Consider the following 26,632-nt stretch of genomic DNA (forward strand, 5'->3'; position numbering starts at 1 on the left):
ACCTGATGATTGATTGATTGACAGATTCTGAAGAACAAGACACAAAATTCCCAAGAAAGATTGACTTCTACTATGAAATGAGTAGATAAACAAGGTATTTAATTCCCTTAAAGAAAAAGAGTTTTTTTTTTTTGGGGGGGGGGTTTGTTTTTGCTTTGAGATTGGGGGTTTGACATGAAAAGCATTAGTTCATATAATAATTCTACTTATTCCATCATTCCCCCCCCTCCCCGCTATAATCTTAAGTCATAAATATATCTCATTCTAACACCCTCAGAGGAATGGGACAGAGAAGTAGCTTAGTGGTAGAGGGCTTGCCTAGCACCCATGAGGTTCTGGGTTCAATTATCAGTACTGTAAAACAAATAAACTAAACCTCAGAGGGAATCCTATTGAATGGGAAGTCTGTCCCAACTCAATATATTCTGTGGCAAATACATCTTTTTTTATCTAATTTATTGGATTTTAAAATACTTTTAGTCTGGATCCTTGACTTTATTTTGGTAAATCTGTCCCCTTACTATTATCCTTGGCTTAAGTGAAAGTCTTTGTTTCTTTTTTCATTTGATTTGGGGTTTTGTTAGTTAGTTTTGTTTTTAGGACTATGGATTGAACCCAGGGGCACTTAACCATTAAACCACATCCCCATCCCTTTTTTTTTTTTAAATATTTTTTTTAGTTGTAGTTGGTCACAATGCCTTAATTTTATTTATTTTTATGTGGTGCTGAAGATTGAACTCAGTGCCTTGCACACACTAGGAGAGCACTTTACTGCTGAGCCACAACCCCAGGCCCTCCCCAGCCCTTATTAAATTTTTGAGACAGGGTCACTAGGTTGCTGAGACTGACCTTAAACTTGTAATCCTCCTGCCTTAGCCTCCTAAATCACCTGGCTTGTTTTTGTTTTGTTTTTGTTGTTGTTGTTGGAGATCAAACCCAGGGACTAGGGAATGTTAGGCAAGGGCTATGTCATTGAGTTACAAATACAGCCCCAAGTGAAAATATTTATATTTGTTCATTGTTGTATGTGAAATCATTAGAAGACCTGAGTTGTATTATACACTGAAGTGTAAAAGTCATAAGAAAGCCAAACCAGTTATCCTCAATAATTGACTCTGAAAATTGAACCCTGTGATTTTTTCCTCTCAATTTGTAATAATTATTCTCCTTATGTGATTTGCTTTGCATATATAGTGTGATAAAGTCCATACATGACTGAGCTTTGTTTTAGCTGCCACTGAAAGTGGGCACATCTTTAGGTCTGTGGGAAATAAGTGACCCATTTTTATCCCTGTTTCAACTTAACAAGTTATCTATTAATGTTTTGGACCAACTACCATTTCATTTCACAAGTCCACAAAGAAAAAAATTTCACCACTCCTGGAAAGAATTTTGAAAAAGCTATTGCTATGGTCTGAGTGTTTGTTTCTTAGCCCGAACTAATGTTGAGAATTAATCCCCAAAGTCATATGTTAATGGTATTTTTTTCTCTTTTTAAACAGAGAAAAGAACACACAAAAATTATTACATGACTAAATTATGGGAGTATTAGACTCTCTTAATGGTATTTGGAGGTGGAACCCTGGGGAAATAATTAGTATTAGATGAGGTCTTGATAGTGGGGATCCCATGATTGCATTAGGGACTTTATAAGAAGAGAAAGAGAGACCCAAGTTAGCATACTTGCTTTGTCTTGTCCTTGGTGCCCTCTGCCATGTTATAATGCAGCAAGAAGGCATTTACCAGGTTCTGGTATCAAGTTCCTAAACTTCCCAATCTTGAGAATTCTTTTTCCCAGTATTTAGTACCAAACCCAGGGCCTTGCACATGCAAGGCAAGCTCTACAACTGATCTATACACTGAAGCCCTTTTAAAATTTTGAGACAGAATCTCACTAAATTGCTTAGGGCTAGCCTCAAACTTGGGATCCTCCTGCCTCCAGCCTCCAAAGTAGATGGGGTTATAGGTTACACCACCAAGCCCAGCTTAAACACTATTCTTTTTTTTTTTTTTTTTTTTTTTTTTTAGTAAACAACTTAAGAGAATTTATTTGGAAAGTAGGACATAAAAGGTACAATTTAGAATTTAACAAAATTAGAAAAAGAAACTACAGAAAAGGGAGAAACATTTAAGTTGGTTTAATGGCTATTATCAAATAAATAAGCAAAATTCAATATTTCATGCAAAGAAGCATTAAGGAAGAGTATGGGAATGTTTACAGAACAGGCCACAACAAATATTTTTTAAAATTTACATAAGAAACTGCACATAAATGGAAAAATAAGTTACAAAATTTACAAGAAATGTTTTACAGGTTACAGCAGGTTATAACTTAGTTTATTATGCATAAAATTTGTAGCACATCATACATTTTTTACATTACAGATTCAATGTTAAAAGAATTTAGACATGAAAAGGCTTAAATCTGACAAGAATAATGCAAGAGACAGAATAAGGCAACTCAAGTTAAAATGGTATGCTTAAGTACAATTAATCCCCAAACTAAACATTTCCTAAACTGGAATATAAAAGCATCTGCTTTTTATTTTTGGTACCAGGGATTGAATCTGGGTCCTTTTGAATGCTATGCAAGTGCTCTACAACTAAGCTACATTTCCAGTCCCTAAAACATCTTCTAGATACAATGTGGTCATTAACTGAGCAAAATTAAGACAAATGCCATTCAACTTCAGTTAAAATGTCAGAGTTCACTGTAGTTCAAATAAAAAAAGTAAATGCACACAATGTATAAAAATGATAAAACCATCTTAACATTACTTACAGCCTAATGGCATTAATCATATTTGGAACAAGGAGATTAGAATATTGGTGTTAGGTCTGTAAAGTTAGCTTTCCCTTCTAAATGTTGTAAACTATAAGGGGCCACTCAGGAAAAAAGTGGCAAACTTCAAAATGGCTTAATATCTGTGGTAACTACTGAGTTGCTAGGCTATCTAGACGAAATTCTGACATGATGTAAAGTTAAAATAACCTCAATCTATTTTACATTTCTTGGATATACCTTACAAATCATGGAAGAGCTAAAATGTTTCCTTTGAAAGCTACTGGAACTTTTTGTACTGCAATATACGAAAGATGCTTAGAAATAGCAAAAAGAAAAAAAAAGCAATATCCTAGAATCGAATTATTTTTTTTGAATTGAATTATTTTCATAAACAATTCAAAAATTTTATTTTTAACCTTACTTCATTGAAATATACATTCCTCATTACTTCTTTTAAACACAAAATTAATGACAGTTGCTACTGTAAGATCTGTAAGAAAAAATAACCTTTGACTACAAAAGGAGCTAGAAAGTAAATCAAGATATCTTAAATTTTCTTATGAGAAAAAAGAAATCAAAAATTTAACTAAACATATCATTCAGAACTAATGGAAGTACCCGAAACTCCAGTGTCAGCTCACTGCCACTTTTATTCTAAAATAGAAAGGTAGGAATGTCACAGTCATGTCTATCTAGTCATTCTCAAGACAATTCTACAGACAAAGTATTTTAGGTCTTCAACATATTTGCTGTATAGAAGATTGTAATCCATTCCAACTTACTTGCCAACAATCAAACCTGATTTATAATTTTTGCTCTGAATTGTGTTGGACAAAAGTGATGAATCCAGAAGGGTTCATATTCATCCACATTTGTTCCCACTAAAGAAAACAACCAAAACCAAAATCCACCAACCGACTAGAAAAAGCTCAAGAAGATCATTAAACAAATCTTCCCAATTATACCTATTATTTCAACGTCTATGAGTTTAACAGCATGGAAGCCTCCTCCCAATTCAGTACTGGGTTAAACACTATTCTTTATAAATCACCCAATCTGTGGTGTTCCGTTATACTAACAGAAACAGGCAAAGACAATCATCTAATTGCTTTTCATTATGATCATATTCGCAAGTGACTAGTGTCACTGTTAGAAAGCACCTGAACTTCCCAAATGGCTCAAGAGGAAACATGAGCCTTCCCAAAGTTATAGGTTGTTTTGGTAGCAAAGGATACCGTCAATTGGGTCTCCATTGTACATAAAGCCTGAAAAGAAGTAAGCCAGGATTCCCTTTGTCTTCTATAATGATGCTCTAGAAACCAAAAGAGGAAATATATAAATTTCCTACACATCAGACTTTATCTTTTATGTTGTAAATTGTTCTAAGTTTACTATTTATCTTTTGGTTTTGGAAATACTATTTTACTGTGTTTTATAAAAGCACACTATCCTAAAAGTCACACGGAGCCATGTGTGATGGTCCAGACCTATAATCCCAGCTACTTGGAAGGGAAGAACAGGAGGAGTCTGGGCAAAGTATCAAGACCCTGTCTCAAAATAAAATCAAGAAAAGGTGAGGGAGAGTACTTGCCTAGCAAGTGTGAGTCTCTAGCATTGGGGGGAAAAAAGTCACACTTATCAATTATTTGCTGCCATTCTTATTCATAACTGCCATGTTATTCATTCTCCAACTTCATTCAATTGACCATATTTCTTTGTAAAAGAAAAAGAAAAAAATTGTTATTGCTAGAGATTGAACCCAGGGCCTTGTGCATAATAGGCAAGTGTTCTACCATTGAGTTATACCTGATCCCCCCCCATCCACCCCATTTTTGAGATGGGAGTCTCACTCTGTTGCTCAGGCTGGTCTTGAACTCATGGGCTCAAGTGATCCTCCACCTCAGCCTCTCAAACTATAAGCATGTGTCACCACTCCTGGCTTATACATTTTTTTTAGTTTCTTTTTTATAACTTTTCAGTTTATTGCATGAAGGAGTTACAGCAGTCCAAGTTAAAAGTAGACTCCACAGAGTTACATTACACAAGCTGTGAGGTTCTTACACTTGTGACAAGGGACAAAAGGGAAACTACTCATTGCACAGAAATCCTCACTTAAGCCACAAGCACTTAAAAGTCATAAACCTTTAGCTGATTGTCCCTAGCTAGGCCAGTCTACACCAGGAAATGGCATATGTTCTTGTGCTAGTCACTCTAAAGCTAAATTACTTCTCCAAATTCTGTATGCTCAATTACTGTACCATTGCAGGCAAATTTTTTTTACCTAAAGGCCTTAACTAATTTCCTTTCATCATAATAATCAGCAATCCCTTAGACAGTAGTAAGGGTCTTCCTGCAGTTTTTCTATTGAATTCTTATATGGATATAATCTTCAGTGCCATCAGGAAGTAGGCAGAGGGAATAAGGCTTTGGGGAAAAAGAGGACTCAGAGGGAGAAGCTGTTGAGACTTTGGTGGCAGCTCAGTTACTGAGACCTTTAATTTCATTATCTATTAGAATTTATTCTGTTGTAGGAGTTAGACTAAGGAGGTGAGACAGAAGAGCCTGAAAGTCCTCCAAAGAAACTATTTTCCTTTGACAGTAAAGCATCCTGGGGCCAGCAAGAGTGGTATATTCACACTGAGCACCTTAACTGACAGCTGGTAGCTCCGCCCACATGTTGGGCTCTTGGGCTGCAGCTGCTGCCACCCTGAAATGCACAAAAATGGCATATAGCTAGAACAGAGACAGGAGCTGGGACTGCAGGGCTTGCAGTATATAATGTCAGCTCCAGCTGCCTCAGAGAGATTAGGGAAGGAAGCCGCTGTTGACGTAACCACTGCTCTCCAACCATTTTCTGACAGCTACAGCAGTAAAGCAGGTAGACTGATAGCTCAGTCCTGCGCTGGGTCAGGAAGACGTAGGGGGCCACTGCTTTCATCCCTCGGATCCCCATCCCAGCTGAACTACAGTTGACATTGCCACTGCTTCTAGGATCCCATTGGAGACATCAGGAGTCCAAACTTTAGCCCTACCACTCCCAGGGAAGCTACCGGAGCTATCAATCAAGTGGCTGCTTCTTCAGTAGCGCGCTCGCCTGGCATGCGTGCGGCCCGGGTTCGATCCTCAGCACCACATACAAACAAAGATGTTGTGCCTGCCGAAAAAACTAAAAAAATAAATATTAAAAAATTCTCTCTCTCTCTCTCTCTCCACTCTCTCTTAAAAAAAAAAAAAAAAAAAAAGTGGCTGCTTCTTCTGTGGACTGTGTGAGCTGAGAACACCAGGACTGCTTCATATACCTCATGATTGCTCAGAGAGCCTCCAATTCTGCCACCATCACTCCAGAAGCCAGGCAATTGCTCTAAGAGACTTCACTTCCTGGGGCAGCTTCAGGACAACCTGTGGCCACCCTGATGACTCCTCCCTGCAGCTGTTCTGCTTGTCTCTGCCCATCTTCAACTATTCTCAATTGGTTTGGCAAGGAGCACTTCTCCCACCCATGACAGCCAGGGCATGCAGGTTCGGTATGCCAATGCATACTGGCATGACTAAGCAGAAAGTCTGTGGTTAGCAGACAGGAAATTTCGCATGCTTAGACCAGCACATGCTTGTGCATTCAACCATCTCTCTTCTTTTTTAAATGGTACTGGTAATTGAGACCAGGAGCACTATGCCTTGGAGTTTTATCCCCAGACCTTTTTTTGGGGGAGTACTGGGAATTGAACTCACGGGCACTCGACCTCTGAGCCACATCCCCAGCCCAATTTTGTATTTTTTTTAGAGACAGGATCTCACTGAGTTGCTTAGCACCTCATTTTTGCTGAGCATGGTTTTGAACTTATGATTCTCCTGCCTCAGCCTTCCAAGCTGCTGAGATTATAGGCATGCGCCACCAGGTCCAGCTATCCCCAGGCCTTTTTAAAATTTTATTTTGTGACAGAGTCTCACTAGATTGCTCAGCATGGCCTCAAATTTGCCATATTGCCTCAGCCTCCAGAATAGATGGGATCACAAGCATGTAATACCATGCCTGGCCCTATGCAAGTACTCTTCTCAGTCTCATCTGGCCAGTATGGGACTTCATCCTGTACACTTCCCCCCTGTGCTGCAACAAAGGCCCCATGTAAAGCCTTGTCCAGATGGTTCTATTGCCTTCTGATGTTTTTTTGTTTTTTTTTTCCTGGTGATTTTTATCTCAGAGTGGACTAAAATGATTAAACCAAGAGCTGGTAACACCAAGGGCTGCCAGCCCTGAGAACACCTAGCAGCCAGGCAGCAGTGAAGAGTAGTAGAAAGCTCAGTGTTGAGAGCCACAGTTTAGTCAAAATGACACCTGGCATTTTTGCCAGAGGGAATGGTTGAAAGGTGACCCTGCTGGGATTAGGGCGGCTCCGGGATTAGGGTGGATCCTGCTGGGATTAGGGTAGATCCTGCTGCATTGGCTGCCCGCTACTTTGGAGTTCCCATTGAGTTCTTGCAGGGTTCTGGGAGAATTGGTGCATGGAGCCCGGTGGAGGAAGTGTGTTCCCGGGAAGTGTGTGTAGAGTGCCGGTGAGAGTTTGGGAATAAAGGTTGCTGTTTGAACCTACAAGGCTGTGTGGCAGCTCGGTTATTTTGTGCCCAGACAGACTGCGGCAGCTGAGAACTACAGAAGAGGTTCAGCTGCCAGAAAAACTGCTGCTAGTCCCAGCTGCTGAGGAGCCACCTAAAAGCAAATGGGAGACTTGTTGACACCAGCTGTTGGGAACTACTGGCACCCACAGCATATAGATACACCAAGAGCTGAGAGCTACTGGCACTCCCACTCAGATTCATAATTTCTATCTGAATTGAGCAAAAGAACCCTTAGCCAATTGGTAACATATATAATCTAATTATTTCCTAAAAGTCTGCTATTAAACTGATTCAACACAATTTATCAAATAAACCATCATTTTAACTTGCTTTTTGGTGTTGGGGATCAAATCCAGAGCCCAACATATGATATGCTGGGTATTGTGCTCTACCACTGAACCACATACTCAGCCCTCTTTTAATTTTTTGTTTTTATTTAAATATATACTTACAGGAAGCTTTCAATATAAGGAATGGCAGAAATGAAGGAAATAGACAAGAGAAAATCAATATAATCAAAAGTTGATCCTTTGAGGAACTGGGTGCAATGGCATATGCCTGCAGTCCCAGCTACTTGGAAGCTAAGGCAGGAGAATTTCTTGAGCTCAGGAGTTTAAGATCAGCCTTATTAAAAAGTTGGTCTCCTGAAAAGATTAACAAATATTTGACAAAATTTTATCTAAACTCACCAAGGAAAAAAGATGTAAATTACTAAAATCAGAAATGAAAGATGGACATAATTACTGACATTACAAAACAAAAAGGAAAGTAAGGGAAATTTATACAATTTGTATTAAGTGGGCAAAATCCTAGAAAGATACAAACTACTAAAGTTAACTCAAGAAGTAATAGAAAGTCTTAAATTGAAACTAGGGATTGAACCCAGGCCCTTGCGCATGCTAGGCAAGTACTCTACCAATGAGCTACATTTACAGACTATGCTATTCTATATTTTTCATTAATTGATTGATTGATTGATGTATTTATTTTACCACAAATTGAATCCAAGGTGCTTAACCACTGAAACATATCCCTTCTCCTTTTAATTTTTTTTGGTTTTTTGAGACAGGATTTCACTAAATTGCTTTGGGTCTCACTAAATTGCTGAGGCTGGCTTTGAATTTTCCATCCTCCTGCCTCAGCTTCCCTAGCCACTGGGATTATAGGCATAGGACACCGCTCTTGGCTATTATTTTATTTTGAGATGAGGTCTCACTAAGTTGTTCAGGTTGGCCTCACCTGTGATCCTCCTGCCTCAGTCCTCCAAGTAGCTGAGATTACAGGTATGCACCACTACACCTGCCTCTCTACTACTCTTTCAAAAGTGAATACCAAGGGTGGGGACATAGCTCAGTTGGTAGAGTGCTTGCCTACCATGCAAAAGGCCTTGGGTTCAATCCCCAGCAACACACACACACACACACACACACACACACAAAGTGAATACCAATTCTTCACAAACTATCAAAAATATAAGAGGAGGAATAACTTCCCCACTTTGGAGAGCAGGCTGTGCCCTACTAAGTTATTCCATGTTGCAGAGAAGAGCAGTTTTCAGCTGGGCACAGTGACACTTGCCCATAATCCCAGTGACTGAGGATGAGGCAGGAGGATCAAAAATTCAAAGCCAGCCTCAGCAACTTAGCAAGGCCCTAAGCAACTCAAGGAGACCCTATTCAAAAAATAAAGATGGGGGCTGGGGTTGTGGCTCAGTGTTACAGTACTCACCTAGCACATGTGAGGTACTAGGTTCAATCCTCAGCACCACTTAAAAATAAAACAAAGGTATTGTGCCTATCTACACCTAAAAAATATTTTTAAAAATAAAAAGGGTCAGGAATGTAGCTCACTGGTCAAGCACCTCCAGGTTCAATCCCCACTACCAAAAAGAGAGAGAGAGAGAGAGAGAGAGAGAGAGAGAGAGAGAGAGAGAGAAAGAAGAGCAGTTTTCAGGCTGTATCTAGCCCTTATTAAATTATTCCATTTAATAAAGCAGTAGTTGTCCTGATCTAATCCATTTTGATACAAGTGCTAAGGCAGAATGACTTGGTAACTTGTATGGGTAAACATAATCAATCACCAGACAGTGGACATACAGAACTTATAAAAAGAGTAATACCCCCAGCTGCAGAGCACAATTATAAGGCACAGACTGATAAATTAATTGTACTGATAAAAAAAACAACCACCTGTAAATATTAAATTAAATCAGAAGCACCTGGATGCATGGGTGTATCAAACCCAAAGTAGGGAAATTTATCAAACACATCAAAACACAGATGATGTAACTCCTCACTTGAAACATAATAGGAAGGGCACCTAAGACTCTGCTATGGTGGCACAAACTGACCCATCAGTCACTGTAACAGACCATCCAATGAAGACGTCACATCAGGAGGTCAACAGGTAATAAACTCTCAACTCTGTCCCCAGAGCTTCAGTTCAGCTCCATCCCTGCTTGACATGGCCCACTTTGAAACTGCCTGCCATTCAGATGTTCTGGATATTCTAGACAAGTTCTGCACCCTGAACTAACCCTCACCTTGCCTTGAATAGCTTGGCACACTGAATAGCTCTGTACCTTGAGCAGATTCTATGTCTCCAACAGATTCTTTGCTGGGTTTATAAATCTTTTTTTTTTTTTTCCTGCCATACCCATTGATTGAACCCATGAGCTCTACTATTGAGTTATATCCCAAGTCCTCTGCTTTTGCTTTAATATATTTTGAGACAGGGTCTAAGTTGTGGAGGATGGCCTTTAACTTGAGATTCACCTGGTCTCAGCCTCCTAAGAATGGCGTGGGCCACTGCTTTGGCTGGGTAGGTAAAGCTTATCTGACCACCTGTAGTAACTTTTTGTCCATCTGTATCAGCTCTCTGCCTTTGCTTTCAGTTCTGTCTCTTTAAAACCTGTGGCCTCTGTTAACCTTTTCTTAGCTGCCCTATAACCTACATATTATTGTGTAAAGTGTGATGTGTGAGTTAAGTGTTATAGATATTAGTAATTAAGATTAGGGCTGCGGATCAGCAGTAGCACACTTGCCTGGCATGTCTCAGCACTTCATATAAATAAATAAAATAAAAGTCTATCAACAACTAAAAAAAATTATTTAAATCTTTAAAAAAAAGAAAAAAGATTAGACTGTAGTAAAAAAAAATTATTGCCATGCTTCTGATACCAAGTGAACCATTGGTTTGATGAATAAAAGCCAATGAAATGAAAGTGACACAGCTTGTAAATTTATTATGATCCAATAAATTATGACATTGTAGAAAGACACAAATGCGTCCAGCCAATGTTGGCACAGCTTACTCACAACACCAGTTCTATGACGCCACTATTACTCTGATACCCAAACTATTAGCTACCAGGCAGGCACTTTTAGGAGCAAGCTCCTATGCTCCAAGCTCTTAAGCTTCTGACTCTTTAAATGATAAAGTTGTTTTGTTTGTTCCAGCTAAAGTCCTTTGCAGAAATTTTCAAGAAACCAGCAAAAATTGCCAAGTCACTCTGACTCATCATTTTAAGGCAACCTAGAAATAAACTTTACTTACTAAAATACAAAATTCTCTGCCCAGAGGCATTTGTGTCTGATATTTTTTTAAAACACATGATATATGACTTCAAACTGAGTATGCCCAGAAATGTGCTCACCTCTGCATATGATGATGAGTCTTTATGATATGAATATATAAAATTTTCCCCAATAAAAGTCTCTTGCTTTCTTTGTTCAGGAATAACACTACTTTGAGAGTTATCTTCAACATTCTTACTTGCTGCAAGTAATAAACTTCTCCCGGCTCTTTTATCTTCTAGTTGTGGTTATTAGTTCTGCACTCATGAAGAGGTGCACCCAGTAGGATGGAAAGTTCGAAGCCAGCCTTAGCAATTTATCGAGGCACTAAGCAACTCAGTGAGACCTGTATCTCAATCAAATACAAGGGGCTGGGGATGTGGCTCAAGTGGTAGCGCACTCACCTAGCATGCGTGAGGCACTGGGTTCGATTCTCAGCACCACATAAAAATAAATCAAATACAAAATAGGGATGACCCAGTCTGGGTCAGAAGACCCAAAACCAAGAACTCTAAGGGCAGGAAAAGATGGATGTCCTGATTTGAGCAGTAAGACAAACATAATTTAACTTTCCTCTAACTTTTTTTCTACTTAGGTCCCCAATCAATTGGATGATACCCACTCACATTTGAGAGGAACATCTGCTTTATTGAGTCCATTGACTCAAATGCTAATGTTTCCAGAAATACCCTTACAGCAAACTTAGTAGGGTGGTGTGTGTGTGTGTGTGTGTGCGTGTGTGTGTGTAGTGGGGGTGGGTTATGGGACTTACGACACACACGAAAGGACTGGACTGAACGGGACGTGGATGACAGACTTAAAGGAGTAAAGATTTATTTTGGCTCACAGTTTCAGAGGTGTCACTCCATGGTCACTTGGCCCCATTGCTGTGGGCTTGTGATCAGGCACAATATCATGGCAGGGAGTGTGTGGCAGGGCAAAACTGCTCATTGCTGGGCAGTCAGGAAGAAGAAAAAGACAGCCAGAAGCCAGGGACAAAATATACCTTCAAAGGCATATCCCAGGCTGGGAATGTAGCTCAGTGGTAGAGCTTTTTCCTAGCATGTATGAGGCCCTGGGTTTGATTCTCAGCACCGTATATAAATAAATGAATAAAATAAAGATCCATCAACATCACACTCCCAACCCTCAGTGACACACCTCTTCCAACTAGACCCCACCTCCTGAAATTTTCACCACCTTCCTATAGCTGAGGGGTGGGGAGTGGGAGAATGGGGACAAAGTCTTTAACATACAAACCTTTGGAGACATTCCAGATCCAAACTATATAACACAGAAACACTCAGAAATAATGTTTCTATTATTTAGAAATAATGTTTATCTAGGTATCCCTTGGCCAAGTCAAGCTGACATATAAAATTAACCATCATAGATTGTAGTATTCCTAAAATTGATTTAAGATTCAAAGTAATCCTTATCAAAATCCCAGCTTGGGCTGGGCAAAGTGGCCTATGCCTATAATCCCAACAACTCAGGAAGATGACATAGGAGGATCACAAGTTCCAGGACAATTCAATTCCCAGTATTAAAAAAAAAAAAAAAAAAACTTATTTCTGTGCAAAAATTGACAATCTGGTCCTAAAATTAACAAGGAAATTCAAATTCTAAAATAGCTAAAACAATCTTGAAGAAGAATAGAGTTGGAAGACTCACACTTCCTAATCTCAAAATTTACTACAAAGCTATAGTCTTCAAGGCAGTGAAATATAGCATAAAGATAAACAGATTGATGGAATAGTTTTGAGACCAGAAATAAATCCTCATGCTTATGGTCAATTAATTTTCAAAAAAGTACCAAGAAAATTCAACGAGGAAAGGATAATCTTTTCAACACATAGTACTCATTCAACTGTGTATCCACATGTAAAAGCACAAAAACTGTGATGATCAATTTTAGGTTTTGACTGAAAGAAAGATGCTTACATGGCCCCTGAAACACTGTTTCTGGGTGTTTTGGTGAGTGATTTTTTTTCCCTTTTCTTTTTCTTTCTTTCTTTTTTTTTTTTTTTTTTGTACCAGGGATTGAACCCAGAGCACTCAGCCACTGAGCCACATCCCCAGTCCTATTTTGTATTTTATTTACAGACAGAGTCTCACTGAGTTGCTTAGCACCTCGCCTAGTTGCTGAGGCTGGCTCTGAACTTGTAATCCTCCTGACTCAGCCTCTCAGCCACTAGGATTACAGGAGTGCACCACCATGCCCAGCTACAGTGTGTTTTCAGAGGAGACTGATGTGAGTTGATGAACTGAGGAGGTAAGATCTGCCCTTGGTTGAGTGAGGAGCTTGGACAGTGATGGCGGAGCTGACAGAACAAAAAGGGAGAAGGGTGAATTCTTGCTCTTACTCTTCTGGAGCAAGATGCCCTACTTCTTCTGTCCTTAGACTTTAGGAATCCATGATATTTTTGGTATATGAAGACTGGGATTTGCATCCCTGGGACTCTAGGACTGAGCCATACTATAGACTTTTCTGGGTCTTCAGCTTGCAGAATGCCTATTATGGAACTTTTTATTCCCCCAAATCATGTGAGCCAATCCTTTCTCATAAATCTGTACATCTACATCTGTATCTCTCCTCTGTTGACTCTATGAAAAACCTTAACTAACACAAATCCCTTCCTTATACCATATACAAAGATTAACTCAAAATGGGTCATTTATTAAAATGTGAGAACTATAAAATCCTAGAAAAATAATTAAAGCTAAATCTTTCTTTTTAACCCTCAGTGAGACAAAGCCTTCTCAGATGAGTCTGAAAGTATGTGATAAAGAAAAAAAAAGCACAAGTAAACCAGTCTTTATCAAAAACAAAAATTTCTATACTTTAATGAATACCATTAAAAGTGAAAAGATAAGCCAGCATGGTAGCACACGCCTGTAACCCCAGCTACTCACAAGGCTGAAGCAGGAAGATAATAAGTTTGAGCAATTTATCAAGACCCTGTCTCAAAATAAAATAAGTAAAAAAAGGCTAAGGAACATTGAGTTGTAGAAGTCTTGCCTAGCATGTGCATGGTCCTAAATTTAAATTCCAGTACCATAAGAAAAGTGGGGAAAGGAAAGACAATCCACAGAATGAGAGAAAATATTTTACAGATCACATATTGGGTAACGGGCTTATTTCTGGAATATAAAAAGAACTCTTGTAACTCAATAATAAAAGACGGATAATCTAATTTTAAAATATGTAAGAGATCTGAATACATACTTCTTCAAAAAATATACAAATGGCCACTAAGCACACGACAACATGCTAAAAATTAGCCATCAAGAAAATGAAGAATGAAACCACAATGAGATACCACTTCAAACTAATTAGAATGGCTACAATAAAAAAAAAAAAAAATATATATATATATATATATATATGTATTAGTGAAGGTGTAGAGAAACTAGATCCCTTATTTACTTCTTGTAGAACTGTAAAATGTTGTAATCATCTTGGAAAAGAATCTGGTACTTCCTGAAAAGGTTAAACGAAGCCAGGCACAATGGCAAATGCCTCTAATTCCAGCAACTCAGGAGACTGATACAGAGCATAACAAGTTTGAGACCAACCTCAGGAAGTTCAAGGTCAGCCTAGGCAACTTAGCAATACCCCATCTCCATATAAAAAATAAAAACTGGGCATGGTAGTGCACACCTGTTATTCCAGCAACTCAGGAAGCTGAGGCAGGAAGAGCTTAAACCGTAGGCCAGCCTCTGCAACTTCCAAGACCCTGTCTCAAACAATAGGGCTGGGAATGTACCTCAATGGTAGAGTGCTCCTGGGTCTGATGACCAGTACTGATGGGGAAAAAAGGTTAAACACAGTCATTATGTGACTTAGCAATTCTTATCCTAGGTATATATGAAAGAGAAATAAAACATGATCCACACAAAAACTTGTACACAAATGTTCACCCCAAAATTATTCATAATAGCCAAACTGTGGAAACTATCCATATGTTCCTCAACTGATAAATGAATAAACAAAATAAAAGGTGAGGAACAGGAACAATCTAATACAAAGGGCAACTGAAGTTTAGGGAAGGAAAGCTTCAGAAAATCATATTATTTGGATAGATAGAATGATTCTAAATTTTTGAGTTTCCAATGAGCTAGATCCTAGTAATTTAATACCAATTTAAAGGATTTTCTAAGAGTATTTTGACTGACTACAGGTTTTGACTCATAATCCTGCTATAGAACCTAATCTCTATGTAAAATGAACTCTTTCCATTGTTCAGAGATAGGCAATTCTGTTATGAATCTTGTAATTTGGTGAGAGCTTCTCTGTACTTTCTCATGGCCACTGCTCTGCCACCAAGGGGCAGCCGTTGCCTAACTCTCCCTACAACCAAAGATAAATGGATTTAGCAGGGACATGTGACTCCTGGATAGCCAACCCATAGCTTGCTGGTAGGAAGAATAATGACCCCCAAAGATGTTCATGTCCTAACCTCTGGAACGTGTCAATATGGCAAAAGAGACTTGAGATGGGCAAAATTATCCTGGATTATCCCAGTGCACTCAATGAAATCACAAGGGTCCTGATAAGAGAGAGAAAAGTAAGAGAGGTGACCACTGATGCAAAGGTAAATCAGTATAATACAAGGCCCATACAAGGAACATGGGCAGCCTCTAGAGGCCACAATAGGAAAAAAAAAAAAAAAAAATCTAGAGCCTTTAGTGTTAGAATCTGTAAACAAGTCAGGATGGCGCCTGGCATTTTGCCAGAGGGAGTAGTTTGTGAAGTAACGCCAGTGAGTCATTAAGTGTGGAGATTCCTTATTGGTTGACTGCTGTATCTAGTTTATGTTAATTAAGATAAGCTGTGTGGAATGTATATATACCCCTCTTGTTCTATCAATGTACACAAGTTGCTCGTCACCCCCCGGTTATTTTGCTGCAGCTGGGCTGCGGCAGATGGTGGCCCGTATCGGGAGCCCTGGGACACTCAGGGGTAAGTTGATGAGAAAAAGCTGCCCGTCCATAGATAGGACGGGAGCAAATCTGCTCGTCCCTAGGCAGATAGGGCGAGAGGAAAAATGGCCATTTTGAGAAAATGGAAAAGATTGATACAGTATGTTTGTGTCTTGTTTTGTCTTGAAATGTTGTATTGTCTTTGTGATGAAAATATGGAAGGGGTGAGAAGTAAATTACTAAGGGAAGGTGGCACCCCAGTGGAACCAAGAGCAGTTAGGGCATGTGTTGATGGAAGCCCAGGAACTCTAGTCAGAAAGAAGAAAGTTCAGAGGAGGAAGGATTATCAGGAAAAAAGTTGCAGCAAAAGGCTATTACTGAATACTTTTCGTTACCAGAGGGTGCGTGAATCGGCGCAGTGGCTGCCACGTGCGCCAGCCGGTCATGGGGCAGCAAGGACTTTCCAAGTAGCGGCAGCTGGCTCTTCCCTGCTCTCCGCCTGGGGAGCGGGACACCACTGCGAGAGCCCAAATCCGGACCTGACCCGGAGACAGTCTCGAAGACTCTTGCTCCCTGTGCCCAGTGGCAGTATGAGTCCGGAACACTCCCCGGATTCTCCCGGGGCCATCTGGGGCTGTCCAGGATGCTGCAGGCGGAAGACAGCCTGTGTCCCTGAAGTTTGATCATTTCCAAGGCCAGTAACTACAATGGTTCTCCTCCACCTGGAAACTAATGAGTAATGAGCACTATAAAGGCTTATTTCAAATGTAAAAAACCTTGATATAATGTACTAAATTGTTCAGAAGGTTGTTTTCTTAGTGGAATGCTACAGGATTTTCTTTAGCCATCCAGAGTTCCTGCCTTCCTCCCAGTGCCAGTGAAGACGAAGTGGAAGAATTTCCAGTGTTGCTGAGAACCAGACGAGACTTCGGATCAAGCTAGCTGCCTGCAGAACTTACCTGGACTGTGATTTAAGCTAGCTGCCTGCAGAACTTACCTGGACTGTGATTTACCTGGACTGTGAGTTAATCTGTTGAGACACTGCTTTACCTGGACCGAGACAACAAACTGTAATCTACAACAAATTGTAACTTGGTATCTTTGCTAATGGTGTCATTGCTGGTATAATTTTTCCAAGGGCTTCTTGCATGGAGCCATCAATTGGCTTGGTATTATGGCATTTTGTATCCTCCCCTTCTGCTTGTAGCAGATTATTTATGGTGTTTGTGTAAAAACTACTATGGTCGTTATTTAAATTAAACAAAAGGGGGAAATGTTAGAGTCTGTAAACAAGTCAGGATGGCGCCTGGCATTTTGCCAGAGGGAGTGGTTTATGAAGTAACGCCAGTGAGCCATTAAGTGTGGAGATTCCTTATTGGTTGACTGCTGTATCTAGTTTATGTTAATTAAGATAAGCTGTGTGAAATGTATATATACCCCTCCTGTCCTACAATAAACGGCTCCCACTCCTGCTGTATCAATGTACACAAGTTGCTCGTCACACCCCTCCCCCACATTATTTTGCTGCAGCCGGGCTGCGGCACCTTTAGAACAAATGCAGCCCTGCCAAAACCTTGATTTTAGCCCCGTGGGGCCCATTTTGAATCTCAAATCTCCATAACTATAAGATAATGTATTTGTGTTATTTAGAGCTACTAAGTTTATAGTAACGTGCTATAGTAGCAATAGGAAACTAGTACAGTGGGTCATTAACCTATAAATAGATCATATAACAGATAAATTGGCCAATTTCCCAATTTCAGCAATCTGATTCTAAGCACTGAGACTTGATAGTAGGAGATAAACTGATGGAGATATACATGTCATGGCCATGAGATGAAGTTAGGAGTAAAGATTATGAGACAAACAAAGAAAGAAGCCAGCACTTAAAGCTTAAGACCTTGTGCCTGATGGTTTTCTTAATTGCCTCCCTCAGCAATCTTTTCAAGAATTCTCCCTAATTCTTCTAGTAGCATGAATGAGTATACCCCTTTCAAAAAGAGATCAACTAGAATCAAGGTCTCACATACAGTCTGCCTTATAAACCAGATCCTCTGAGGGAACTTCCAACCCTACTTTATTATTCAAGCTTTACTTACTACTAGGAGTGATATAGACATTTGGAAGAAACTCACTAACCACATATACTGCTATTATGAATATATTCCTTCAAAATATTCCTTAATAAATGCAATGAATAAGGTAATCTATAATGCATAAGTGTCAAGATACAACTGCCCAAGTATTTATTAGTCATAAGGATAGAACAATAAAATTCTAATGCAACAATATGAAAATAAAATTATTTTTCACCAAATCACACCTCTTGGTTCTTACCATGTAAGGATCCACAGAAAGATAAAGAGTTTTAACTTGTACTTGTCCTTCATTAATAGTATCTGGTATACTGACTTCTTCCAATCGGAAATTCTCTGCCACTGGATTACCATTTTTTCCTAAAATATCAGGCAAAAATTTAGTCAAAGAGTCACTTCCCTATATACAGTTACTATTTTTTAAAAGATCATCTGGGATTCAGGGCACTCCCTTTTAAAACAGGCATGAATAAATCTATATTGTCTTGTAACTTCTCTGAAATTATAACAATGACTCAGCGTAGTCTCAAACAGCTTTCATCAGTCTTGATGTTCTCCAAGAAGTTCTTTTCAAAGATTGCTGTCAGCTTCTAATTTTTTAAAAATTTTTTTAGTTGTAGATGAACATCTTTCTTTTTTTTTTAATATTTATTTTTAGTTGTAATTGGTCACAATACCTTTATTTCATTTATTTTATTTTTATGTGGTGCTGAGGATCAAACCCAGTGCCTCACACATGCAAGGCAAGCACTCTACCACTGAGTCATAACTCCAGCCCTCTAATGATTACAGGTAAATCATCTCACCTGTTTTAATTTTAGGATTTCAAAAAACATAAAATCGCCTTCAGCTGTCTTTTTAATTACAAAAATTAAAATTTACAAACTAGCAGAAATACTTCCACCAAAGTAAAAAGTTAGGTGAGTTTTGCTTCCTCATTTTAAGAAGCAAACAGAATCTTTCTAAAAAAATATATATAGATAGATAAATTCTAACTATCCAACTAAAACTAAAAAATATTTTTTAAAAAAAGTTTCGGGCTGGGATTGTGGCTCAGGGGTAGAGCACTCACCTAGCATGCGTGTGGGCCCTGGGTTCGATCATCAGCACCACATAAAAATAAATGAATGGAATAAAGGTATTGTGTCCAACTACAACTAAAAAAATAAAATTTAAAAAAAGTTTTAAAAGTCAACAAATTAAAAATGTTGAGGCATGAAAAAAGTCTGTAAGCAGAAAATGTCATCACTAAAAGTTTACTCAGATTTGATAACTTTAACTTAAGTAATCTGCCTATTCAAGAATCATCAAATTTCTAAGGTGGGAATAAAATGTAAAGATCTTTTTTCCCCACTAGTACTGGGGATCGAATCTATGTGTGATCTACCACTGAGCTATAGCCTCAGCCCTGTTGAGATAGGGTCTTACCAATTTGCCTAGGTGGACTTGAACTTGTGATTTTCCTAGCCAGTCTCCCCAGTACTGGGTTTTAGAATGTAAGGATCTTATTCTAACTGCCCACTTTTCTAAAACTGAAGTCAGAAAAGTTACATGACTTCCTCAGGTCACAGTAAACAGTAAAATGAAGATAACAGTGGGCCCAAACTTTTCAGGTTACTTACATACCTAAGTTTCTATGATTTAGTTAGATGTCAACTCTAACATAAGTCAGTTATTTAACATAAAACATTTAACAAAAAACAGAAAATCAAATTTTAAGAATCAATGATACTTGGGGCTGGGGATGTGGCTCAAGCGGTAGTGCGCTTGCCTGGCATGCGTGCAGCCCGGGTTAGATCCTTGGCACCACATACAAACAAAGATGTTGTTTCCACCAATAACTAAAAAATAAATATGAAAAAATTCTCTCTTTCTCTAAAAAAAAAAAAAAAGAATCAATGATACCTCCAGGCCTGGTGGCATATGCCTGTAATCCCGGCAATCTGGAAGATGCAGGAGGATCACAAATTCAAGGCCAGCCTTAGCAATTTAGCGAGGCCCTAAGCAATTCATCGAGGACCTGTCTCAAAATAAAATATAAAAAGGGCTAGGGATGTGGTTCAGTGGTTAAGTGCCCCTGGGTACAATCCTTGGAACCCTCTCCCACCAAGAAAACACACTTATTTGTAATATGTGGCTTTTAAATGTTATGATACAAAAAATACCTTATCTCATCAATAATGGTCTTGATAAGTTATTATTTGAAAAAGTACTACATTGTTTAAAGAGTTTCTTCTGTTATATTATCTTAATATTTTACTACCTTAGTTCACCAAATTAATATCATATTAGTTTTTATTCCTTCATATACATCAGCAATTATCAAAAAACGCAGTTGTTCATTCATTATAGACAAATACCTACCAGGTCGGGAATTTAATACCACTTGCTGTACAATCATCACTCTGTGCAGTCGTCTCACAAGATTTCTGTAAAATTCCTATAAATAGAAAAATGCTTAAATCACAAGAAAGATCTAAAGTATTTGCTATGCTTTGGATATGGAATGTCCCCCAAAGGCTTGGTCCCCAATGCAGCAGTGTTCAGAGGTGGAGTTGTTAGGAGATGATTGGATCACAGGGCTCTGACCTTATCAGGTACTCTCTCTCTCTCTGCTTTCCGGCTGCCAAGAGCTGAGCAGTTTTTCTCTTTCATTGACCTTCCACCATGATACTGTCTTGCCTCAGGTCTGAAGCAATGGAGCCAGCTTATCATGGACTAAAACCTCTGAAACCATGAGCCAAAATAAATCTTTCCTCCTTTGAGTTGCTTATATCAGGTGTTTTGGTCACTGTGGCAAAAAGCCAACAGCATTCAACAACTTAAAAATTAAAGAGAAATCCATTTGTGCTTCTGAATGACAAGAAAAAAATAAAACATTTGCAATTAAAAGACATAATACTTTTCTATCAGAGTTTGCCTCCTAAAGCAAATATATGAAGAAATACTAAATTCAGTTAGAATTCTTAGTTAATAGAAACAATTTCACTGAAGACTGAAGGAGGCAAAATGATTGTGGCCTTAGATAATTCAAGCACATTTCATCTTCATACCACCATGATTAAGCATCCTAATATGGCTTGATTTAAAGAAAAATATGAGGGGCTGGGGTGGTAGCTCAGCGGTAGAGCACAACCTCGCACATGCTGGGTTCAATCCTCAGCACCATATAAATAAATAAAATAGAGATATCGTGTTCAATTACAACTAAAAAATAAATATATAAAAAATAAAAATATGATATATTCCTCCTCCAGAGGTACCTAGTTAATCTAGAGGCAAAATAAAACACTGATTAACTGAGATATAATCAAAATTTTAAAGGCTCTTTCTTTTATTCACTTATCAAAACGGAAATCTTCAATAGTTTTGCTGACAAAAAGCAAACACATTAAAGCTGGATTTTTGTTGTTGTTCTGTTTTTTGGGATAAGGTCTTGCTATATTGCCTGGCTGGCCCTGAACTCCTAGGCTGAAGTGCTTCTCCTTCCTCAGCCTCCTGAGTAGCTGGGACTACAGGTGCCCCAAAGCATTTTTTTTTTTTTGTACCAGGGACTGAACCCATAGGAACTTAACCACTGAGCCACATCCCAGCCCTTTTTATTTTTTATGTTGAGACAGTCTTTCCCTAAGTTGTTGAGGGCCTTGCTAAGTTGCTGAGGCTGGCTTTGAACTTTCGATCCTCCTACCTCAGCCTCCTGAGCCAAGGAGATTATAGGCATGCACCATAGCGCCCAGCTCCAAATGCTACATTTTCTATCATTTCCCCAAATCTTCCCCAAACAAGGCTTTTACATACACAATCTTTTACCAGCCTCCAACTCTCCTGCAAGTACCCTATACTAAAGGAAAATTCTACTCCTTTTTAAGACTAAATGTCTAGGGCTGGAGAATACTTGCCTAACATGCATAAAGCCTGGATCTGTTCCAACACCACAAAAAATAAAATAACTAAATGTCTGTGTCAGTCAGCTTTTCATCGCTGTAACTAAAATACCTGACAAGAACAACTTAAGAGGAGGAAAAGTATATTTTGAGCTCACAGTTTCAGTGGTTCAGTCCATGGTTGGCTGACTCCACTGCTCTGGGCCTGAGGTAAGCCCAAATATCATGGCAGGAGGTGTGGTAGAGGAAAGTTGTCTGCTCATGGCAGCCAGAAAGCAGAGAAAAAGATGCCTCCAGTGACCTACTTATTCTAGCCATAGCCCACCTGCTTATAGTCCCTACCCAGTAATCCATTCAACTATTAACCCATCAAATGGATTAATCCATTTATTATGTCACAGTTCTCATAATTTAATCTCTCACCTCTGAATTTCCTACACTGCCTCATGGGCTTTTTGAAGAATATCTCAAATCCAAACCATAACAATGTCTGATGTTGGTGACATTCAGTAAGATAGAAAGAACATGGAAATATGTATTATTTGCTTCCTTGTTTTATATGCATTTTTACATACATTTATATATATTCTTATTGATTGTTACAGAAATGACTAGCTGCTTATCAATATTCATTCTCTTCTTCTAGATACAAAGTTGCCAGATATGACCATATTTTCCAGATTCACCTTAAAACAAATCCCAGAATCATCCCATTTCACATAAAATCCTTCAGTTAAACCATCTTTGATAATGGATTGTTTCCAATTTAAACACCATACCATTATTACACCTAACAAAATTAACAGAACGAGTAATTCCTTAACATCTCTAACACCTAGTATATACTGAAATTCTCTGATTGCCTCAAAGATATCTCTTATAGTTGATTCATTAGAATCAGGATTCAAAGTCCACATATATTTGGAACTTTCTATTTCATGCTATCGCTTTGTTTCTTCATTCTTTTGTTTGTAAAATGTTCCATGATAGCTTCCTAATAGTGTCATCTGCATTTTTCTTCTATCTTCGCCCATTGCTTGTCACTCATAAGTAAATCTAGAAGCTTAATTAAATTCAGTTTCATTTTTTTTTTAGGCAGGGATCTTTGAATGTGGTCTACCTACATCCTATTTCATTACATCATGATGTCCATAGGGAAATATCAGACACCATGGGTGTTAATTATGTAGTATTAAAAAGCAAAGTTTTTCCAAGTAAAGTAGGTTCAACTACCCTTAAGTGGTTATTAATCATACAATGATGGCTAAATTTTCAACTAAAGGAACCTTTCCAAATAAGGTTTTATATTTGTTTTCTTTTCTACTCTCAACAGTATGTTTTATTTCTTTAAAATGTGCAGTAGTGCATGCCTATAATCCCAGCTATTTAGAAGGCTGAGTCAGGAGAATCACAAATTCAAAACTAGCCTGGGTAACTTAATGAGACCCTATCTCAAAGTAAAAAATACTTGGAATGTAGTTCAGTGGTAAAAAATACCTGAGTTCGATCTCCAATACCACAAAAACAAAATAAAACTGTATATCTGTCCAAATACTTATTATAAGAACAGTTCTCTCCCTCTACACTAAATTAGAAACTTTTCAAGTGCCAAATATAAGAAATGCAGGATAATTGTACAATACCCAACAGCACAACAAACAACACATTAAGAATATAAAGCACTTGGTTTAGTTAACATCTAAAATAAGATGCACCAAATACAAGATCTGAAAGGAGGGGTAGTGATAGTGATAGATTCATTCCAAGTGAAGAGAAAAAAAAAAAAAAAAAACTCAACAAATCTTATTAGGAAACGAAGTAGTTTCCTAACTGGTGCTAAATAATATTCAAAAATAATACAGATGGATGATCAACTGAAAAATTTTCTCAGTACCAGTCATAAAGAGTGTGCTATTTGGGGCTGAGGTTGTGGCTCAGTGGTAGAGCGTTTGCCTTGCATCTGTAAGCCACTGGGTTCAATCCTCCACACCACATAAGATAAATAAATAAGTAAAACAAAGATAGTCAACTAAAAGTGGGACCTTGAAAAATAAGGGTTTCTCAGTCTGTTTCCTAAATTTTCCTAGATGCTAAACTAAAGACTAAGCTAAAGACTTCTTATTCATTATCTTGTTTAAACATAATCCCAGCCCCAAACTGCTCTGTGAGGTTGGTAATATTACTTCCATTTTATAAAGGAGGAAAGGCAGACACAAAGAGGTTGAAGGTTGTCCAGGGTTCCATTACTTGCAGTAACAACACTAGAACTCATACTCACATACCATTTTCCTAACATGAGCTTCCAAATATGCAGTACTGGGAAATCAAACCCAAGGCATGTCAGGCAAGCACAAAGTACATCTCTACCCCCTAATACCTTTTAATAAAACACTTCTTTATGCTTATCTTGTTCTAGTACTCCACCACAAATGACTTTGCTGACCTTTGCTTTGTCCTGCCAGTCCTTTCCTCTCCTCTCCCCAAGTCCTACATGTAAGAATCCTGCATGGCTCTTTTCTTTCTTAGTGACCTCATTTTCCTCTACAGTTCCTACTACCAGCTACTTACGTGGAAATTACTAATGACCTGCACCAATAGTCCAAAATTCCTAAGACTGTCAGCACTAATAATATTTGTGTAAGTTTTGTTCAATGATTTAAGTCTGCCCCTATGCCTGGTACCACCCAATAGAGTGATGTTAACTAAAAGTCCCAGAGGCCTCAATTATATCTAAACTTAAAGTTGCTTACCTCTAACAATTCTCCCCCGCACCTATCCTCATTTAGTAATGGGGATCAAACCCAGGGGTGCTTTCCCACTAAGCTACATCTTCAGCCCTTTTTTTTTTGAGACAGGTTTTTGTTAAATTGTTGAGGCTGGCTCAGATTACAGGTAAGGCCCCACCACACTCGGCTACCCAGCTAACAATTCTTTTTTTTTTTTTTTTTTTTTTGGTACTGGGGACTTAACCCGGGGGTGTTTTACCACTAAACTATAGCCTCAGTCCTTTTTATTTATTTATTTATTTGAGACCAGGGGCTTGCTAAATTTCCTAGACTGGCCTCGAACTGGCGATCCTCCTGTCTCAGACTCAGGAGTCACTGGGATTACAGGCCTGCGCCATCCCCTAATAATTCTTTTTTTTTTTTTTTTTTTTTTTTTTTTTTTTTTAGAGAGAGAGAGAGAGAAAATTTTCTTTTAATATTTATTATTTAGTTTTCGGCGGACACATCTTTGTTTGTATATGGTGCTGAGGATCGAACCGGGCCGCACACATGCCAGGCGAGCGCGCTACCGCTTGAGCCACATCCCCAGGCCCCCCTAATAATTCTTAAAAAATAAAAACCGCCTCCTTTTCGGTCATTTCCTACCCTAGTATCCTTGGCAAGAATGCCAGCGTGGACAGTATTTCCGGGAGGAAGGCGGGAGGAAGGCGGGAGGACAACCCTGGTTCGGAGCTCCCTCCCTTACCGCAAGAACCTCACCTACCTCGAGTACAGAAAACCCAGCGACCCTCAGCGCGCCACTCACCGTCGCGCAGCTTGGGGGCGATCTCGCGTGATTTGACGAGAAGGGAGGGGCTGGCTCCGGCGCGACCTTGGCCCTCCAACCACACCACGCAGGCGCAGGACTAAGCCTGGCTCTGAGCCTCCCGGGGCGCCCAGGGGCAGGGTTTTGAAGTTTAGGCAAGATTCTTCTGGTCCCCACGTTTCCGTCAGAGGCCGGGGAACTACCAAGCTTCAAAGGCTACGTATGAGCAAATGCATTAATAAATTAACCGGGATTGGTGCTCTTTGGTCACCCCTACTGCCTGGACCCAAAGAGCAAATCATTCAACCTTGACCAGGAGTTCACATCCAGCTGCCCTTGAAGGAATTTTATTCGTGTTAATGGTCTCTGTGAGCCTCAGACTGGGAAATTACCGTAGAGAGAGACTGTCAACCCTAACCCTTGCTTTATAGGTGAGGAAACTGAGGCTTGGAGGGACGAAGTGTGGACCACCTACCTTTCAGCGAGTTAGGGGCAGAGCTACGGTTAAAACTTCTCTCCAGGCTGATGGCTCAGGGCCCTTTAGCGAGACTTTATGACAGGGTTTAGTCTTTTCTTTTACACAGAATTCCAGATTGCTCGAAAATGAATTACCTAATGTGAACTGATTTCGTAATTTCATTAATTAATAAGCACTTCTTTTATTGCTGGTCGGGGATGAGCAAGTCTTTATCCTAGAATAGCTGTGGGTCCCCAAGGCCTTCAAACCCTTGGGGAGACTATCCTGAAATTGCGTGTGTAAGAAGTGCTGTTTACATTGAATTCCTATGGGAGCTAACACACAAGCACAAGTCATGGTATGGAATAGCTGAAAGATGATTTGGTGTGGTCAGCAAACAGGTAGCAATCAAATAGGTTAGAGTTCCTGGTAGCTTTACCTCTAAGCATTTTCACTTCTTTGGAAAAGCTTCAGAAAATGACTAGGAAATATGTGAATTTCCCGCAGGAACTAATCTTTGTATCTGTACAGATAGACCTTCAATAACCTTTTGTTGTAGTAACTAGAATCAACTGATGAAAAAGAAAATGCTCAAACTAAAAGTAATAGTAGAAAATAAAGGTAGTTTAAAACTTGATCTAAAAATAAATAGTCTTTCAGGGGCTGGGGTTGTGGCTCAGTGGTAGAGCACTTGCCTAGAATGCAAAAAATAAAATAAAGGTATTATGTCCATCTATAATAAAACACACACACACGCACACACA

The 26,632-nt window shown here is 39.0% G+C and overlaps 1 protein-coding gene across 6 annotated transcripts in view; it reads right to left on the reverse strand.

Moving 5' to 3' along the window:
• The window catches only part of Ptgr2 (prostaglandin reductase 2), a 44,268-nt gene extending 18,798 nt beyond the window's left edge, over positions 1–25,470 (reverse strand). For 3 of the 6 annotated variants that reach the window (XR_013090737.2, XM_076849892.2, XM_076849887.2), the window contains exons 1-3: positions 20,586–20,849; positions 20,361–20,436; positions 18,238–18,356 (exon numbers count right to left, since the gene is read on the reverse strand). Coding sequence is in view for 5 of the 6 variants with exons in the window: in XM_076849892.2 (XP_076706007.1) it covers positions 18,238–18,356; positions 20,361–20,436; positions 20,586–20,711 (321 nt within the window). In the remaining variant the exon portion in view is untranslated. The other 3 variants (XM_076849890.2, XM_076849889.2, XM_076849891.2) reach the window with 3 other exon arrangements.
• Positions 25,471–26,632: the final 1,162 nt, after the last annotated feature.

The sequence above is a fragment of the Callospermophilus lateralis genome, chromosome 3 (assembly GCF_048772815.1).
Source record: "Callospermophilus lateralis isolate mCalLat2 chromosome 3, mCalLat2.hap1, whole genome shotgun sequence".
NCBI classification, from domain to species: Eukaryota; Metazoa; Chordata; class Mammalia; order Rodentia; family Sciuridae; genus Callospermophilus; species Callospermophilus lateralis.